This window comes from Haplochromis burtoni, unplaced genomic scaffold (assembly GCF_018398535.1).
Source record: "Haplochromis burtoni strain Fernald_Lab_line unplaced genomic scaffold, NCSU_Asbu1 Contig_822, whole genome shotgun sequence".
Taxonomy (NCBI): Eukaryota; Metazoa; Chordata; class Actinopteri; order Cichliformes; family Cichlidae; genus Haplochromis; species Haplochromis burtoni.
Window position 1 is genome coordinate 102,794 of NW_024583183.1, and position 20,463 is coordinate 123,256.

The window sequence follows — 20,463 nt, forward strand, 5'->3', positions numbered from 1 at the left end:
TTTGATCTTGGATGTAGTAAGCGACGTACGAAGAACAGGCCCCCGGTCATGCATAGCACTGATTCTCAGCTGTGCTGAGACCCGAACTGCTGCGTGCAGGTAAAGTGATTGCAGTGTCTCTAAACGGGGTGTGACGGTTTGCAGTGTAGTGTTATTTGTTCACACCTTTGGTTTGGTAGGTCTCATGTGCAGCTGGGGGTATTAGTAGGATGTGTTGTAAGTCCTGTCTGGAAATAAACGGGAAAATGTATGTTTAATTGATGTAACAAATACATTATAAATTTATTTTATTTGACACATTTGTGCTCGGTTACACTCACTTAACTCGCTTCACTCAGGGCCCTTGCAAAAATTAAGAACATTTTGTCATCTTCTGAATTCGAGAAAGATATTCATGCATTTATTTCATCCAAGGTTGACCACTGTAACAGTCTTTATTTTGGTATCAGCCAGGCTCTGCACTCTCGTCTTCAGCTTTTTTAGCATGCTCCAGCCCAACTCTTGACAGGCAGATGTAAACGCGACTCTATTTCTCCAGTCTTGGCTCGTTTACACTGGCTTCCAGTACGTTCGAGAATTTATTTTAAGATTCATTTGTTAAAAGTTCATTTGTTATTTAAAGGATTTATTCTAAGATTCCTAGGTTGTTAGATTAAGTTTATTAGATTCCCCATTGTGTCTTTGCCCCGTCTCCCTCTGTGTCTCTGTGTTTATTTAATTGCGAGTTCTTGTGCCTTGTTTCCTCTTGTGTTTTTTTGGCTGTTAATTATTTTAATTATTATTCACGATTACAGTAATTTCATCTTGTGGCTCCAAAAGTAATAAACTTCCAATGTTGTTTATTATATCTGTTTCTATTGTTTAATTAAAACCAAGTTGATGATTTTTTTAAATAAAATGTAAATGACACCACCACAGTGTTGTGTAGCATCAAAGACACAGTGTTATTAATACTGTAGCAACTCCTACGTAAGAGTTCCTCTAACTGACTGTCTTAGCTTTGAGAGGTTGCTTTATGAGTTCTGCATTTTTGATTGCAGCTCACACTATCAGCAGAAGTAGGTTCATGTTCATCTATCATTACCCTCGTTCCTTGGCAGTGACAAAATGGACTGGATAATAAGTGCTACATTATTCTTGTCAGGTAAGACAAACTGGTGCCTTCAGATTTATTCTATCGTTTTCTAATTATCAATGTCTGCAAACAGTGGAAATGAATGAAAATCACGTTTCTGGTAAATACAATACAGACACACTTTAAATTTTAAAAAAGTACAATGAGTAGTATTAACCTTTTCATGCATGAATCATGACAACTTCAATCGTCCAGTCAATTTATCTTTAGGCATGAAAAAAAAAGATTTTTGAACTTCATTTTTTAAACATGTACTTTTCAAAGAGGTTTTTACATGTTCACTTAGATGAGCAACTGATGTGTATGGAGTGACACATCAGTGTCCAGTAGAGTGGTTTATGCGCAAGTAAACCATCAACACTGACACAAATACAAGAAAACAGCCTTGGAATAGCTGTCCACTGTAGTGAAATTCACTATGCGTGAAAGGGTTAAGATCTAACATTGATTGTTAGTTAGTGAACCTATATCATCTCAAAATATGTTTGTAATGCCCATTGCCTTATATTTTATCCCCTGTGAACCAAACCCTCGGAAATGTGTGATAACCTCAGTGACTGTATGTGTAACTTCTGACTGTAAAAATTGGTTCATTACTAAGATGTTTCTCTGTTGTAGAAGTGTACTGAGTGAAAAAGTATTTCATAAGTCATCATTATAAAAAAATAAATTCTTGATTATTAATAAATGGTTAAACTTGATTAAAACAAGCTGAAATAATCCAAAATAATCATTGTATGAAGTTATGAAGTCATTATATAGACCTGTCTGTTTTGTTGAGGTCTACAGAAAATGTGAGGCTTACTTACTGTATGGTATTCTGACACTGCACCCAACTTTCCTACTGTGGTTATATTTTATATTTAATGTAAATAGCATATGCAAGAGAGAATAAATGCTGAGGGGAATCTATGAGAGTCTTTTATTTAACTCTTGTTAAGGCCATAACAAGAAACAGAAGTTGAGTCTCATGCTGATGAGGTATAAATATTAAATATTTTTAGATTCTGGAAACTACAAAATCATGAAGCTGCTGCTGTTGTTGTTGAATACTGCTGCATGCAGAAAAACGGGAAATTAAAAAAAGTTAGCATTATACAGTGTCATACTGACTGCTTTTAACATCTAAAAAAAGGAAGACTTTGTTTAACAGAACTTATACTGAACAAAGACTTTGTTATGCATGGTTGCAGTGGTATGAGATTTTCACTGTACAGTAATCATATCAGAAAATGTTTAAGTTTCTGTGTTGATATGTGACTTTGGCGCTTCCTAGTGTTAATGAAAGAAATCTGCAGTTAAGAAAAGAATTAAACCAACTCATCGACTGAATTAGTTGCTTCTTACTCTTATACTGCATATAAACAATTATAATTAGAGATGCTATAATGACATTATCATCCTTTACAGTGGCTCTAAAAATGTTATTGATGCTCTTCCTTCTTTGATTCTCAGTGTTAAATGCTGCACTTTGTTTCAATATTGATCCCGTGGCTTGGAAGACCCTGAGTAACTCTGCTGCTGGTTTTGGCTACCAGGTGGTGCAAAGACAATCAGAGTAAGCTAAAACTTGCACTGTTATGTTGAATATTGAATGTTAACCAACAAGATTGTTTAAGATTACTGCTGTTATTTGAACTACCACCTCTGTTATGCCACATAGCAATAAGTAAACATACAATACTTGCAGTTTATGCAACCAAAGTTTGCTCTCTAGACTAACATCATTGTTTGTATTTATTTTCCTAGTTTGCTCATCAGTGCTCCACTGGAACAGTATTCACAAAATGGAAGAGGAGAAATATTTAGGTGCAGTACCTCTGCCCAAAACTGCCAAAATATACAATTGCAAGGTAGGTAACCACTAATTTCTAAACATTTTCATGGGATGTCCTACTGTATAACTCTTGCAGTAAGTATTTTGTGATCAATAATGTTTTCTACAGGTCCTGGCACAGCCTTAAAATTTTATATTCACTAAACCAATAAAAAAAAAAAATCGAATTTTCAAAGTTTTAAAATGAAGTAATACTGATATTGAATTCTGTTTTTCATCCCTTCTTGTTGAAAATGTGCCAGACAAAGGAATGTTAACACCATCGTGTTTATCTCTTGTTTACAATATAAAGTTAAGGGAGCTTTTGATAGTTATCATGGCAAATAGGGAAGTGTTTGATTAATTATTTATTTTTATCTTATGATGCTTTTTCAGTCATTAGTTTCACTTGTTTTATTCCTTTCTTCTTTTATGATCATTTTAACAAATATTGAATGCTTTCAATGCAGCACCAGGTTTTGCAGTCAACATGTCTCTTGGTTTGACAATGAAAAGTGATCCCACAGCACAAAACACTGTGGTGAGTTTACAAACTGCGGATCATAATCCTGTCTCCTTTTTGTCTCAGAGATCTTCTTATAATGAGAAAATTCATAGTCATTCCATGACAAATCTGTGTGCCTCCCAGCTGCCCCCCACAGACTCAGTTGATGTTTTGGGTACAATAACTTTGCCATATTTAAATCATGAAAATGTTTATTCTTTATACTTTTGAATTTTCCCCCTAAATTATAACTACTCACATAAGACACAGGACAAATACATGGATGTATAATGTATTGAGGAAATTAAGGGGGCTCTTCAATGCTGGAAAAATAATTAAGTTTAAAAAAAAGGATTAAAAGGACAAATTTCTGTACTTTCTATACTTTGAGGACCTTTAACATGGAACATTTTATGGTAATGAGGTAAGATTGGTATGGTTTCTTTAAACAGATTAAGTAAAAAAAAAAATCAGCAGATTCTGACAACAGTTTTTTTTTAATTTACATTTTTTTGTGATGTTTAATGGAAAGAACCACTGACATGAATGATAACTTGACTTTGTCTCCTTTCAGGTGTGTGGTCCAACCATTCCAAAGGACTGCAAAAGTATCACCATGTACAATGGTGTGTGCTTTGAGATAGACCCTTCTAATAGATTTGGACCACCTGTACCTTCTTCTCTTGAAGGTAATGGTAAATTTAATTTGTATGTATTTTTATGTACATATAATCGTTAGTCCTAGTGCCCCATTAAAAAAAAAAAAAAAAAACAAGCTCCAAAAAACATGTGTATTTTATACCTGAATGCAGTGTTATAACAATCTCTGTGCTTGTATGATCTCTCAATCTTAATTAGAAATAATTTACAATAATTACATAATTATCACATAATTGTGATATAAGATAAGATAAGATAAGATAAGATAAGATAAGATAACCTTTATTAGTCCCACACGTGGGAAATTTGTTTTGTCACAGCAGGAGTGGACAGTGCAAAAGTTATGAGGCAAAAATTAGAATACAATAAGGATAAATACAGTACACAACTGTACAGAATAGAATTAAATACTATATACAGTAGAATACAGTAGAATAAAATAAAATAAATATACAATAAGATAAAAATATAATACAAATACAAATACTATATTAACATAATTCAAAGCCACAGCAAAATAAAGCTTTGATGTAAAGGTTCTTTTCCCCTCATAAGTCTCGATGCATGCTCAACAGTGTGTTGGTCAAGTTACTTGAAAAAAGTAATCAGTAACTAATTACTGATTACTTCCCCAAAAAAGTAATCCCGTTACTTTACTGATTACTTATTTTCAAAAGTAATTAATTACCTAGTTACTTAGTTCCTTTTTAAAAACACGATTTACAACCTGAATAGGTGATAAAGCGATAGATCTTTCAGCCCAATTCTACTTTTTCTGCATAATCCATCATACAAAATGTAATCAAATGGAAACATCTCTTTTTAAAACTTGTTTTATTAGTTTTAATCTTTTAACTTTATGCATCAAGCAAAAATTTAATTATCTGCAACATTCTCTGACTGGAAGAAATTTGTTTAACATCTAAACCTATTTTCTGCACATTCCAGCACATAAAATATATATATATATATTTTTTGTGTTTACACTCAGTCTTTCAAATAGATGCAAGTAAAACACAGCAGAAAATAAATAAAGTCAAAGACTCAGCAGTCCTTTTGCTCTATTTTCACCTGTAAAGCAGGACTAGGGTAGGCGGAGGTTGACCCTGGTGCAGGTGTGCCGCAGCGGTCAGTGGAAGAATTCGTGAGTTTCTCTGTGAGTTTCCCATTACGTCGTAGCGCACTCGGTGCTTGCTTGGAAGTTTAGGGGGTTTTTTTTCGCTGTAAAAAGAAGTTTTCTTTCAACGGACACTAATGTTTTTGTCACTTTTTATGGAATCAAACTTAAAGTAAGGTCAGTACTTCCACTTAGTACTTAAACGCTGCATGCTCATACTCTCTCCCGCACTCGATATATTACCCATTGTTGATCTGCACACAGCTGTTGTCAAGAACATCGCACTTGCTTACGTCACTGTCATGAGACATTCTCGTGTAACGCAGTAATGCAGCGTTCCTACGGGAATGTAATCTAATTACTGTTTTTGCAACAGTAATCCCTTACTTTACTCGTTACTTGAAAAAAGTAATCGGATTACAGTAACGCTTTACTGCCCATCTCTGATGCTCAATCATCTAGGTAAGTAAATCCAAAAGTTGATTCTGTTGCAAAGAACAGAATCAACATTGAATCAGGGTCCTAATCAGGACCCTACACCACCGAGCAGAATATGTTCCCTCTAAGCCTGAAGGGAAAAAGAAGGAACACACACATGTAAAGGAAGCACTTAAAACATGTGGTTATCCTAATTGGGCATTTATAAAGTCAGCAAAGATGCACAGAAAAGAAGATCAGACAAAATGGTGATGTGCCCCTAACAGTTTTATTACAGAAGCGCTCTCATTCTAGTCTAAACAACAGTGTCTAACTTTCCACTAAAGATGGTCCCTTCTTATCTGCATTTCCCCAGGCAAGCATGAGTGAGAGTCTGCAGCTTTCTACTCCCCAAGGACACATGGACTAATGCCTTTATTTTTCAGGGCTGTGTCCACTTTGTACTACACTATATAACTTTATAACACGTATTATTAATAAAAAGAATAACATTATTGAGGCACTGCAAATTATTTAATCCCAACAGCTGTAAGAGTAAAATTTTGTCAGAAAAATAAATGCTCAATTAAAGTTGGTAAGATACCTGAAAATAAAGTTATGAATATTTGTGAATATTTATTTATGAAATATTTGTACTTTGTTACTTTCCACCTCTCCCCTTATGTCATCAACATTGAAATTTGTAGCCATCTCTACCATTTTTCACCTCCCTGCAAATCAACTGAAATCAGCTGATTCAATGCTGCCTATGATTGTAACACAAATGTACAGGAAGAAAAAAACCCACCTGATGCTTTGTTTTTCTAATCCCATATCTTGCAGATATTTTAAGAACCTTTGTGACACATGTAACAACATAACTGTAACTGTAGTGTGATTATTATATATTTAATATAGTAATCAGATGAGTTACAAAATTTAGCATGTTATATTTCTGCAATACGAAGCAATTTCATATACACTACATGTACAAAATGTGCAAATGTACAAAATCACTCTCAAGTACCTAAAAATACATTTAAAAAAATTAAGGCTTTAGTAAAATCCCTATAAGCATTTTTTTGATCAAACTCATTTAATTAATCATTTAATCTGAAAGTGACTGAGTGTTATGATTTTAAATATGATTATATTTATTCCCTCTCAATTTTTCTCAATCTTTTCATCAAAGAGAGGTTTGTCTAAGTATGTAGTATTCATAGTAGATTTACTGAAAGGCTCCAAATCATTTTGTTTTCATGATTAAAGTGTGAGGGGAAAAATGATAAAAATTAAACCCATAAAAATAATTTCATTTTAAATCCATGTCTTTGGTAGTGTGCCCGCCGCGAGTAGACATTGCCTTTCTGTTGGATGGTTCAGGAAGTGTTTCTAGTGGAGACTTTCAAACAATGAAGAAGTTTGTGAAAGATCTAATCCAGTCATTTCTCTCAATTGATGCACAGGTGATACAGAATATTTGCATTCTTATTTGAATTTGGCTTCACAATTCATGACAATTTCATATGTTTTAAATATTATTTCTTCCCTTTTTTGCAGTTTTCTGTTTCCCAGTTCTCACGTTCACCACAGGTTCATTTTTATTTTAAGAAATTTTCCTCATCTGGATCAGTTGCGACTGACATTGATGGAATATCTCAGCACAGGGGAGCCACTTTTACTGCTAAGGCCATCAAACATCTTGTGTAAGGGGTGTCCTGATATTACTGAAATTACATGAAAATTAACTCATTGTCAAGACTTCCTGTTCAGATGATTTCTTTCTGTGAATCTGAACACACTAAGTACTGTGTGGACTAATGCAAGATCTTCAAAAGAGATAATGTACATAGACGTATCCTTTGAAGGCTAAATTACAATACCAGCAGAGCTGCATCAAGAATGAAACATGGTGAAATACTAATAGCACATGCAATTTACCCCCTGAGTGCAAGATGGTTTGTGTTGAAATTTATTTTGTTTGTTTTTTCTTTTTCTTCTTTTCTTCTCCAGGGAAAATGTTTTCACATCACACAGAAGGTCCAGACCAGATGTGAAGAAGGTCTTGATAGTAATTACTGATGGAGAATCTAATGATAGGAGTGATCTGGGAGGTTCAGTACAGCTTGCAAAGAATAAAAACATTGTTCGATTTGCTATTGGGGTAAGTCCATTATTTCAACTTGCAGAATGTGGAGTTGCACACTGATAATGTGTTTTGGTCAGTTGCCAGTCTAAACTGACATGATGCTATGCAAATTGGAGAAAAGTAATAGCTCAGTGACCCCACTCTGTAATTTTATGTGGTCTGCTACTTCATTGCTAAGTTGCTTTGCTTCCTAAATGCTCCACTTTGAAATAATACAGTCAATCATGGAATATATAGAAAGGAAGAAAGTGACCCATTCTTTCACAAATTATTTTAAATACTGTGGAAAATGCAAATATTGCCAGTTCTGGAAGTTCTTTTTAGAGCATGACATAAATGTTAACATGGATTTGGGTTCTAATCAAAGTTCAGAATATGATGCCGCTTTCTACATTTCATTATAAGGGGCTGAAAAAGTTAAATGTAAATTATTAACTCAAGCATATGTTTTCCCAACAACCCCTAGGTGGGGAACGCATTTACTGAGCAAAAAGCAAAACGAGAACTGGACACCATTGCATCGTCTCCCTCAGACAAACATGTGTTTCAAGTGAAGAACTTTAATGCACTTGAAATAATAAGACAGAATCTGCAGGACAAAATTTCAGTTGAAGGTACAAACAAATTTATTATTATGATTTGGAAAAATTCCTGTAATTGCTACAACAATTAAAATTGGTTACATTATATTAAATGCTCCTTTGAGCTGCTCCCTCATTAATTTAATTATTATGATGATTATTATTATTATTACCTGAAGCATAATCAAAGAATAACTTTTGAAGTGAAATGGAGTTTGATGTATCTTGTATATTTTATCATCTCACTTATTTTGACAGGATCTCAAACCAGTGGACAGTCACTGAAAATGGAAATGTCTCAAGAAGGATTCAGTGCAGTTTATGTGCCTGAGGTAATCAAAACTACCTGAAACTCACCAGACAGTTTAGTCATTGAAAAAAAGTCTCACATGTGCCTTTGTGCCACTTTTTATGATCTAAAAGCAAATATACAATTATATAGTTAAATCAGTTTAATAAATTGTATATAAAATGTATTTCCTGTCTGCACTGTAGGGAATTCAGATGTCTATTGTTGGTGCAAACCAGTGGAAGGGAGGCTACGTGCAATACACAACAGGAGGCCAGAAGCTGAAAACATACGAGGACGTGTATTTGGAGCCTGACAGTTATCTTGGTAAGAATATTACAGTTTTATCTGTCCTGCAGCAGCTTCATTGGCTCCCGGTCAAATATCGCATCAATTTCAAAATACTCTTGTATACATTTAAGGCTATTCATCTCTCTCCTCTATATCTCTCTGATCTGGTTCAGATCACCATCTCAGATCTTCTTCTCTTTCTCTCTCTGTCCCGTCTCCCCGTCTTGCCATGGGGTGCAGGGCATTCAGCTGCTCTGCTCCTCGACTCTGGAATTCCCTACCTCCTGATTTAAGAAATATCACTTCCTTCTCTCACTTTAAGTCCCGACTCAAAGCTCACTTATTCAAAATAGCTTATCCCACATAACCTCTCCACTCTGCTATTTTAAATTTGCTTTATGTCTTATGCTTTTGTTATTGTGTAAACTACTTGCTTTTATGTTGCTTTTATTATTCTGCTGTGTACAGCGTCCTTGAGTGTTTTGAAAGGCGTTTTCAAATAAAATGTATTATTATTATTATTATTATTATTATTATTATTATTATTATTATTATCATCATCATCATCAATCTAACTAATACACATCTGTTCAGGCATACTTTTGCAAAATGGACAAAAATTTAATCGGATGATGAATCTGAATGAATCTCAATGCAATATTTGTGGCTCATGTGCAATTATTTTGGTCCCAGTCTGTTTCAGTGTTTCCTACACATCCACCATGTATATAGTTCCACTCACATATGTATACATATACACTGTTTTTTATTTTATTCTATTTATTTATTTTCCGCCTTCGTTGTATATTGGTTTCTCTTCTTCTTACTTTAGCACCTTTGTGGTTCAGCTGCCCAATTTTGCTGTGCAAGAAACTGCACAATGACAATAAAAAGCTCTAAGTCTCTAAGTCTAAGTCTCTTAGTCTGTCTTTCTCTTTGACTACCTAAATTCTAGGTTACTCCATGGCCACTGCTAAAACCCAAACTGGTTCACTGACAGTTGTTGGTGCTCCAAGATATAAACACAGAGGAGTTGTGGTTGCTGTTAACAGACAAAGCTTTGAAAACCAAAAGATTGAGCCCTTGTTATCACAAGTATGTATCTAAAGCTTGTCATATCTGAATGTTCTGAAAATTAAAATTGTGAACTATATATAAATTATTTTCTGAAATTAAAACTGTTGTCATTTTTCTTTATATCTGTTTAGATTGTCATTCATCCAGGTCATGGTAGACTAGGGGCCTGGGAAGAAAAAAAGGGCTTATTTTAGTTTTGTGAAAACATTTCACATCTCATTCAAGAGGCATCTTAAGTTCTAAAACCAAAAGGTGATGAGTCAATGACCCTCTTAGAGGACAACCCCAATTAGGGTTTAAATACCTGGGGCTCTCCACATTTTAGTTTGAGAACTGAAGAGACCTCTTGGATGAGAGGTGAAAAGTCTTCACAAAACTTCACAAAGTTCAGTAACATTCTTTCCAAGTTCCTTAGATTTCCTTTGTGATTTTTTTTATTTAATAATTTGTTCCTTACACAGTATCAGACTGGTGAATATTTCGGGGCAGAGGTGTGTGCCATGGACATAAACAACGATGACATCACTGATCTAATCTTCATATCAGCCCCAATGTACACGGAGCCTGATAGAGAGGGAAGAGTTTATGTTTGCAGACTAATTGGTTTGGTAAGTCACAGTTTTATTCACTGTAATTAAATTTATCAGTTTAATTGCCAGGTTTTAATCATCTGATCTTAAAATGTTCACTCTCCTCCTTTTAGTTTGTTGAGTGTAATTTTAATGATCCGTTGATACTAAGAGGACGTGCAGCTGTCAAAGGAAGGTTCGGCTCTTCTCTTGCTGTGCTGCCTGATCTAAACTCAGATGGATTCAGGGATTTGGCAGTTGGAGCACCTTTGGAGAATAATGGTGAAGGCAGCATCTACATATTCCACAGTGAAGGAGGCGAAAGAATCAGTCCTACTTACTCACAGGTACACAGCATCAAAGAACTCACAAAGATTATTAAATGCATCTATTATGCAAAGCCACACTATGCAGAGTGATTAATAAAATATTTCCATGTACACAGAGAATTACTGGCTCTGAGGTCGAGTCAGGACTGAAGTTCTTTGGTTTATCAATCAGTCAGTCGTCTTTTGATCAGAGCGGTGATAAACTTCCTGACTTAGCGGTGGGTTCAAAGGGTAGAGTTGTTTTACTGAGGTAAGTCCAAGTTAGTCTAGTCAGTATTGTTGTCCATCATATTTCTACCGTTTTTTTTAATGTGCAACCCTGATGATCGTATTTGTGTGCAAAAGTTTTGGACTGGTTGAAAAGTCCTTATTATATGAATAGCGCATTTGTTTTATATAACCATCGAAGTATTCATGATAAGAGATTTAGGATGTTCAATTGAATACATATACAGTGGTCCTTCGTTTATCGCGGGAGACACTTTCTAAAAATAAAAATAGGTGAAATCCACGAAGAAGCCAGCTTTATTTTTTACTATTATTATAGATGCTTTAAGGCTGTAAAACCCCTCACTACACACTTTATACACTTTTCTCAGGCAGGCACGAACATGTTCACACTTTTCTCTCTTGTTTAAACACTCTCAAAGCTCAAATCTTTGTAGAAAAATAAGTCCAGTATTATAGAATGAAAGCAAAGATCAAACCCTGTTTTCAGGTCCAGAACAAGGGAACAGAGCTGTCATGGCTGTGCCAGCAGTCGTATGGTGTGTGTGAGAAAGGACCCAAATGCTGGCACAGGCTTGGATGTGAGCGAGCTTAAATATTGGTGGCACAAACAGAAACACGGCAATCAAAAACAAAACCTAAATATAACCTAAACTGGGAATGACTAACAAAACTAACCTGAAACCTAAAAGCCTTAGACGGGGATGCAGGAAGATGCAGGGGAGACGACACAGACGAACCAGTGACAAACACAAGAGAACACACACTATAAATACAAGACAAGATGGGGGAAATGCAAGCTGAACACACTGGCATAAGACACAGACCTTCACAATAAAACAGAAAGCACAGAACACAGGGAAGCCACATAACAAACCCTAAAACTAGAACTCAAGAAACACTAAAAAACTAAAGAACTTGACACCAAGAGAAAAAAACCAAAAACCAAAAGTACAAAACTCCAAAAACACTGGGTCAAAGACCCAGAACCACAACAAGAGCAGCTGCGAGAGAATACAGCATTAATGAATCAATTGTACGGAGGTGGGGGAAGCAAGAAGAATGAGTTGAGTAAAGTTTGACTTATCTGACTGTTTTATTTTTTTTGCGCCTTATAATCTGGGGTGCCTTATGGTCCGAAAAATATGTTAACACCTTCCTTTGACGGAAATTGGGTGTCTGCAAAACTACATAGATATTCCATTTAAAAAAAGCATTCTATTGAATGATTTACCAAGACTCATTCCATAAATCATTAATTGTCAATAACAACATTTCTGATCATATCTGACTTTTGAGAGCTAATGTTGTTGGTAGAACTAGTTTACACTGTGGGGAAGTCTTTTCTTAATTCAGGTCAGAACACCAAATTTTAAAAACCTAAATGTGGTTCTTCTTTGTTTTCCTAAATTCCAGATCAAGACCCATAGTAATGGTGAAAGCTGAGGTGTCATTCAGCCCAATCCAGATCCCTACACAGAATGTAGACTGCTCAAAACCATTGAAGAACACAGCTAACATCTGCTTTACTATGAGTGCAATATCTACAGTCAACACAGGTTCATCATTTTCTTCAGTTTTCTAAACCAGAAAGCCAAAGCTATCAGATATTTTTTTAGTTGTATACATTTCTAATATCAAACTTTGATTTCCAGACTTTGATGCTCAAGCAAGGATTAATTATACTTTAACACCGGATGCCACTCGTAAACCTCCAAACAACCGAGCTTTCGTCAATGGGAAACAACGAGAGGAGTCCAGCTCACTTACTGTTGAATTAAATGGCAAACAGTGCTCAACTGTCACATTCGTCATTGAGGTAAAACCAAATACCAGCAGTAAAAAAAAAAAAAAAAAACTACTACAACTTAAGAATCCTCTAACATAGATCCTACTATTGCCCTCTTCTTGCAGGCCTGTCCAGAAGATGCACTCAATGCACTTTCCAATGAGCTGAAATTTACATTTGATGGTTTACCCTCAAACACACAACTCAGACCAAGTCTCGCACCACAGGCTCGAACAACAACCACTTATCCTGTAAGTAATCCTGAAAAGAACGCTAACTTTTTAACTGGGCAGCTGAGCCTAGTCTTTGTGAAATGCACACACAACCAGTAACCAGTACCTCTGGAGAGCGTTGTACTGCAGTTGTGCCTCCAAATCCAAATTAATTATAAAGTGCTGCACATAAAACAAAGAAGGTCTTGACCATAGAAACAAGCCTCAGTTGAAAAAAAAAAAAACGTATTAAAATAGAATTAATCTGTTTGTCCAGTTTTAAGTTGCTGTCCATTTTTCCACACCAGAACAACTGGACCTTAATCGTGTTCTCATTAAACTAAAAAAAAAAGTGAGGCCATCAGGTTTTGATGCCATCAAAATGTTCAAACAAATTTTAATGAGAAGCAGTAATTTGCTTTCAGGGGCAAATGGGTTTGGGAATCTTCAGCGTAGAACTGGAAAGACATATCGAATCTTTTCAGAATTCACCCTAGATGAAGTAAACACAAAGAGAAAAGAATCGGCTCAAGAACAGAATCTTGTGGAACTCCACATAGGAGTGGTGCAGAACGAGAATTTGAGCCCCAGAAAGGACCTTAAAACATCTTTCTGAGAAGTTAGTATGACCTAAACCACTCTAAAGCTGCGACTTTTACCCCCACACAGTGCTTCAGACAAGAAATAAGAATACTGTGATTGACAGTATCAAAGATCTAAAATCTAAAATAACAAATTCCCCAGAGTTGGTAAATAAAAAAAGATAATTAAAAACTCTTAAGACAGACAATTCTCTGCTGTGAAATGCCTTAAAACCAGATCGCATGGGAATAGTCTATTCTTGCATGTACTTTTTTAGTCTATCAGCCAAATGCACAAAAGAATTTAGTTATAAAATAAAGAGCTGAAATATAGTATTGTATGTAGTATTAAAAACAAAGAAGTGTCCACAGCAGCCTCCGTCTGAACCTTTCCTGCTGTATTTTTGACTTCTGATGTTTTGTTTTTTTTGTTTGTTTTTTTTCCTGCTGCTTCCCTTCCTGGTGAGCTTTACTGTTTCTCCCTTCCCATTTCACTTTTCAACCAATCGACATTCAGCCGATGCGTAGGCCATTATTTCCAACAACATGCAATACGGCTGTCCCGTATGTTGCTCATAATGAAAAGGACATCTCTCTGCTTCTGCTTCCTGATGAATGTCTCTCTACTTGACTCAATAAATCACTATCTTTGTCAAATAGGAGTTTGGTGCTAATAACGATTTAATTAACAACAAAACTGGGTTTTATGCTTCTAACTGCAACCTGGCTTGATAATACTGGTAACACAGAGCTAATTGAAACATCACCTACTAAGTATAGTTTTGAATATCAAATTTGTGTCTCTTGGCAGGAGGTTTGAATGTTTAGGTTTAATAATTAATTCTACCTCTCCTGCTATATTAATCCTTATCATACATCATCCTTTTGATGAAAAGGATTGAAAACTGAGTTGAAAACTGAGACACAGTTTTGTGGAAGAAACTTGTGAACGTTATAATAATTTCTACTCATGTCAATATTCAATTTCACACTGACAACAGCTGTAATTTTGATATGAAATAGTTCATCAGTTTATTCAAATGTTTTCATTTTAAACATGTAGTTGGACCCATCCATACAAAAGGCCAAATGCGTGATCTCATTTTTTCCATAAGACTTGCTATCACAGTTACAAATCTTGTAGATGTTGTCATCTCTGGTCATTATTGCATTTTTAGGAAGTATTTTGATCATCTGTCAAAACAAATATATTTGCCACGCATTGTCACGCACTATTTACCAGCACTTTTATCATGTAATGGAATTATGAGCCATCTCTGTACATCATTTCTTTCAACCTATAACAAGTTTCATTTAGTCTGTAAATAATGTATAATATAAAGTTTGCCCTATTCCACAGTTAGAGTTTGAGATCAGCTGTGGCTCTGACAACAAATGTGTTGATCACCTGAAAGTGGATTTCAACTTTACCAGGTGAGGCCCAGTTACAACATGTATGCTTTGCTTGTATGTCTGGTATCATCATCACGTCCCATGTCTAAAAAAGAAAAGCATGCTAAAACTGACTACAGAGGAAAAAATGCTTATTATTTATTCTATATTAACTAGTCTTTCAAATTTCAATTCTTTGCAATAAATCCTGATAATAAAAATGAATCTTAAAAAACATCTTCAAATTTGTTTCCTTAATAGGTCATCACTAAAACTGATGATACCATCAGTTGTGGTTTGAAATTTTGTGCTCATCTGCAAATGTTAACATATTAATTAGGCATATTATAATGATAGTAGCCTTAAGTATATCTGATCTATCTATCTATATTGATTATATCTCACACTGGAGAGATCATGTCTTTCGGCTGGTCTGGGAACGCCGTGGTGTTCCCCCGGACAAGTTGGAGGAGGTGGCTGGGGAGAGGGAGGTCTGGGCTTCTCTGCTTGGGCTGCTGCTGCCCCCGCTACCCGGCCCCAGATAAGCAGAAGAAGATGGATGGATGGATGGATGGATGGATGGATGGATGGATGGAGTTGCCTTAATTTCTTCCCTTTTTATTCTTCTGCTTCCTCATCCTCTTACAGATCCTCAGAGGTTAAAGTGGGCATTGATGAGCTTTTGAATGTCACAGTCACAGTGGAGAACAGAGGAGAAAACTCCTACAACAGTCGTGTTATTCTCACGTACCCAGCTGGACTCTCCTACAGGAAGTTTACGATTCAGCAGGTAAAGCATCAGAATCAAGTCTGTATCAGTTTCACTGATCTGCCTGCTCTTCCAATTCGATCCTACCAGTTATTTTGTTTTAATAAAGGGAAGAATTGAGTGCAACTCCATGGACAGTGAAGATGGTTTATCACAAGGAAGGACAGACTGCACTATTGACAAGCCAATTTTCAAGAGCAAAACTAAGGTTTGCTTTCTGTTTCATTTTTTTGTGCAGAAGATCTTTTTCATGTCTTTTTCCCCCTCAGTTTCGCACAGCTTAAAGACAAAGAGGATTCATTCTAATCTCTTTCATTCAATTAAGGCTTTCTTCACGGTCTCCTATGGGATTGACACCAACAGTCAACTTGAGAGGGAGATCTTTGTAACTGCAAATGCCACCAGGTACTGTTGTACGGTTCCTTTGGCCCAGGTACCCCTCATTTATGCAATAGCCTACAAATACATTATAAATAATAACAGTTATTCTTTTTAGCGGAAATCAGGATCATGCCCCTACAAGTGACCTCTACAAAAAGAAATCAATTGATGTGAAATACAGCATTTTTATGACATTTGAAAGGTGTGTGCTGTATTTCTAATACATATATATATGATAATACATATATATATATACATAATATATATATCATATATATATATACATCATATATATATACATACATATATATATATATATATATATATATTAGGGGTGCAACGATACACAAAATTCAGTTCGGTTCGGTTCGATACTTTGGTGTCACGGTTCGATATTTTTTCGATACAAAAAAAAATGTTCATGCCTTTTTAATTTGTCATTTATTAAAATTATAAATATATATTTTAACTCAAAAGTACAGTTTTTAAATTTAATGTTGCTGAAACAACAAAGTAATAAAAAAATAAATCTACCTGATCGAGAAATCACTCATCTTTGGAAAAGAGAGTTTATTACAGAGAAATGGCTCTTTCCAAAATAAAAGCTATACTATACCTGTTTCATTGTGTGTGTGTGTGTGTGTTGTGTGTGTGTCTCAATTTGCAGCGTGTGGGTGCTTTCTGTGTGTGTGTGTGTGTGTGTGGTGTATAGATCATTTAGAAATGGACAAAATGTTTACTTATATTTATTTAATATTTAGCTCCCACAGTTACAACAATTTCACATTTGGGATGAATGATTTGCAGAAACCAGTCCAACAATCAGTCAAGGTCAGCTATAATTTCTGCATATACTGGTATTTTTAAAAGCTAACTATATTATTTAGACGTAACTATGATACTTGGTTATACTTTTGCTTTCTCGTTTAGGTTACAAATGATATCAGAACCCTTAATTTCACTGTGGTGATTAAGGTTCCAGTGAAGCTTGGTGAAAAAGACATTTGGGTGAATTTGAGCAGCCTGCAGGTAATATATATGTCAGAAGATTTTTCTACCAACTCCAAAAATGGCTTTGGTATGGACGGACCCGTATGACAAAATTGGGACCATGGAAGCTAAAATAAATCAAATATGTTTCAGATTTCAGACTGTCAGAGAGGAGATGATGAAGAACCAAGTGTCAGAAATTTTGTTGAAAACATACAAAAAAATAAAGCTGTGGTAAGCTTTGCATTTAAGCTGTCTACGTTCAACCTAACTGTAGATTAAAAATTCACATTACACTGGATCACAGCTTATGCTGCATTTGTTCTTCTTCAAATCACCCACAGGACTGCTCTGTAGCCATGTGCAGGGTGTTTAAGTGCAACGCATTTATGGGAAGACTGCAGAGTAGGACATATGAAATTTCTGCCAACCTCAGTTCAGGATGGATAGAGCAGGTAATTGATGGGAAGTCTGGGTTAAATGCTTTATCAATATATTTTGCAACTTTTTCTGAATATGCACTAGTAATGTGGTTAAATCTTTAGACAGAATGTTCCTCTTATATCAAACGATGCCTAATTTAGGCTCAACACATTCCATTTTTAAATGCTTTTTCTTAGATTGGACTTCAGTCTGCCAGATTCCTTTTGATCAGCACAGCCAGTCTGGTGTATGACAAAAACCAGTACATCTACTTTTCAACGGGGTCTGATAACAATTCTCCTGTACGCAAGGTGAGTACATATTTAACTTGTTTCAGTTATTTAGGATCTTACATTTTATCCACATTCTGTCACCTCATCTCTCAGATTGAGGCAGAAGTAGAAGTGTATCCTCAGCCAGATTTCACGAAAGCGATCGTTGGAGGAGCCCTGGGAGGGCTGGCTTTTCTGGCTTTAATCACTGCTGGCCTGTATAAGGTGAAAGAGTCTTTTTACGCTTTTTCAATTAATTACACAGCTTTAAAATGTTTTTGGTGACCATGTCCAGTTAAAAAAATTTTTTTAGAGATTATTATATCCAATACTGATTTTGTTTTTCCTTCCATTCCCAGGGTGGATTTTTCAAGAGTAAATACAAACAGATGATAAGTGAAAATCCACAAGAGGTACCAGTTCCAGAGATGGATGCAGGAGCACTCCTAACAGAATAATAAAGATCACACTGGTAGTTGCATCTATATGAAAGCTATAGACCCTCCTGATATTTTTAGGAGTGAACATGGTGTGTAGAGATGTTGATGCTAGAACATTTGATTCATGAAAGAAAAACCAGCTGGCTGTGTCTAAAATTACCCCCTCAATTATGTATTATCACACTATTGCCAAAAGTATTCACTGATCTGCCTTCACACACATATAAACTTGAGTAAAATCCCATTCTTAATCCATTGAGTTTTATATGATGTTGATCAACCCTCTGCAGCTGTAACGGCTTTAACTCTTTTGGGAAGACTTTGAAGGTTTAGAAGCGTGTTAGGGGGATTTTTTTGACCATTCAAACTTTAAACTTGGCCCAATGCAGTCAGACAAATACTATTCACCTGGTGACCACCAATCCATCAGGTTACCGGATGGACAATCATGACTTGTCACTCCAGAGCACACATCTCCATTGCTTTAGAATTCAGTGGTGGTGTGCTGTATACCATTGGATCTGATGCTTTACACTGCACTTGGCAATGTAAAACTAAACAGAAATATGCAATTGTCAATCCACTGCTTAAATCCCAGACATGCACATGAAGGCAAAGCATTACAAGCAGACAAAACGTCTGTATACTTAAATAAATCACACAAAATTAAATATAGTGAACTACTTGAGCAGATGTTCTTTGAAGCATTATGGTAGAAACTTTGTCTTTGTAAAATGAGTTTTTTATCATTTGAAGACTGCTTCTGTACAATGAGACCCTTTTTTGTGTTTAAATTTCTGCAAACATATTTTTTAAAGAATTTGTTGTATGGTGAAAAGAAGCTTCTTTTTTTTACCATTATGTACTGCAACATGTATGGAATTCAATATATACTACAAGCACTTGCCTAAAATAACAAAGAAAAAAACTGTGAAATGTGACTTGCTTTATTAAGGAATAAATAACAGCACATGTAATTATTCAGCTTTGTGTTGCGAATCTGTATATTCACATTATAGTCTTATTGCTTTAAATTCCCTATAAAAAATGCTGATATGAAGTTTTTTCTCGGTTTGACCTGAGTATCAGCAGCTCTTTTAATATATATAAATAGAAGTAAACCTGTATTTACTTGGTAACATACTAATGCCAGAATTTGTAGTATCACAAACTAGCATAAATTGTGATTTGTTGTTTGATTTGCAACAGTGTAGCATTTTGCTGTTTACAGTTTTCATTTTCTTTTTAAAAATGTTATGTCAGAATTTTTGATGTTGTGTTCGATTTTTATCACCATTTTTCATGGGAATATTTCTGAATATAATTATTGTTTCGTTCATCCGACAGAAGTATTCTGTTTACTGGCTGTTTACTATGACCAGTAACACAGGCGACCGTGGGCTGTATTCGACGCCAATAACATAAACATGCCACTCCACACAGAATCTCAGTGAGAGATCAAATGTTAGAATAATTTCATTCATCAGGTTGTATTTTCTTATTCATCATATTGATTAGACTTGTATATTATATTCTGATTAGAATTAAGGATTATTTTCAAAATCACATATAGGTAAACTCTGTTTTAACACTCTAGAGGAAGAGAAGACATTGCAGTAACATGAAGACAATACGCAAAGACCTGAAGGATGAAACAGAAGAAGGAACAATTAGACAAACACTGTGGGAATCAAACACAAATAAATCAAAGAAGGAACTGAAACTAAATACAAATCAAGATTTATTTTTTTTTACTAAAAAAAGAACAAAAATAACCTATGCCAGATATAGGCATCTAAAACTTCATAAAACTAGACTGGAAATAGAACGCGTTTAACACAGTAGTAATGGAAACATGAACCAAACAGTGAGAAATAACAGGATAAAAAAATAGCAACAATTTATTACAAGAAATAAGATATTCAGGTCTCAGCAATGTTGCGAGGGCCCAAACTCATTTTCCAATTAACAAGGAAAGTCCAAAACCTCAAAATTCAAAGATCAATATGAAATGGAGTAAGAAACACTGTGTTTTTTCCCAGAAATTATTT

The 20,463-nt window shown here is 35.2% G+C and overlaps 1 protein-coding gene across 3 annotated transcripts; it reads left to right on the plus strand.

Moving 5' to 3' along the window:
* Positions 1-19,389, plus strand: LOC102304371 (integrin alpha-M). 3 transcript variants are annotated; one of them, XM_042215783.1, is made up of 31 exons: positions 1-99; positions 1,041-1,144; positions 2,591-2,693; positions 2,885-2,988; positions 3,422-3,492; positions 4,031-4,145; positions 6,989-7,116; positions 7,211-7,356; positions 7,664-7,814; positions 8,266-8,413; positions 8,639-8,712; positions 8,876-8,996; positions 9,916-10,055; positions 10,499-10,645; positions 10,741-10,953; positions 11,052-11,185; positions 12,580-12,722; positions 12,819-12,982; positions 13,078-13,203; positions 15,106-15,179; positions 15,786-15,927; positions 16,016-16,114; positions 16,232-16,311; positions 16,403-16,489; positions 17,049-17,118; positions 17,218-17,316; positions 17,431-17,511; positions 17,622-17,732; positions 17,898-18,011; positions 18,087-18,197; positions 18,332-19,389. In XM_042215783.1, exons 2-31 carry the CDS (start codon positions 1,108-1,110, stop codon positions 18,428-18,430), a joined length of 3,432 nt encoding a protein of 1,143 aa, XP_042071717.1. In that variant the 5' UTR covers positions 1-99; positions 1,041-1,107; the 3' UTR covers positions 18,431-19,389. The 3 variants fall into 3 exon arrangements, with proteins under 3 accessions (XP_042071717.1, XP_042071716.1, XP_042071718.1); XM_042215782.1 differs by lacking the exon at positions 1-99 and adding an exon at positions 546-564; XM_042215784.1 differs by lacking the exon at positions 1-99 and adding an exon at positions 546-564 and having other exon boundaries at positions 7,262-7,356.
* The last annotated feature ends 1,074 nt before the right edge of the window (positions 19,390-20,463 follow it).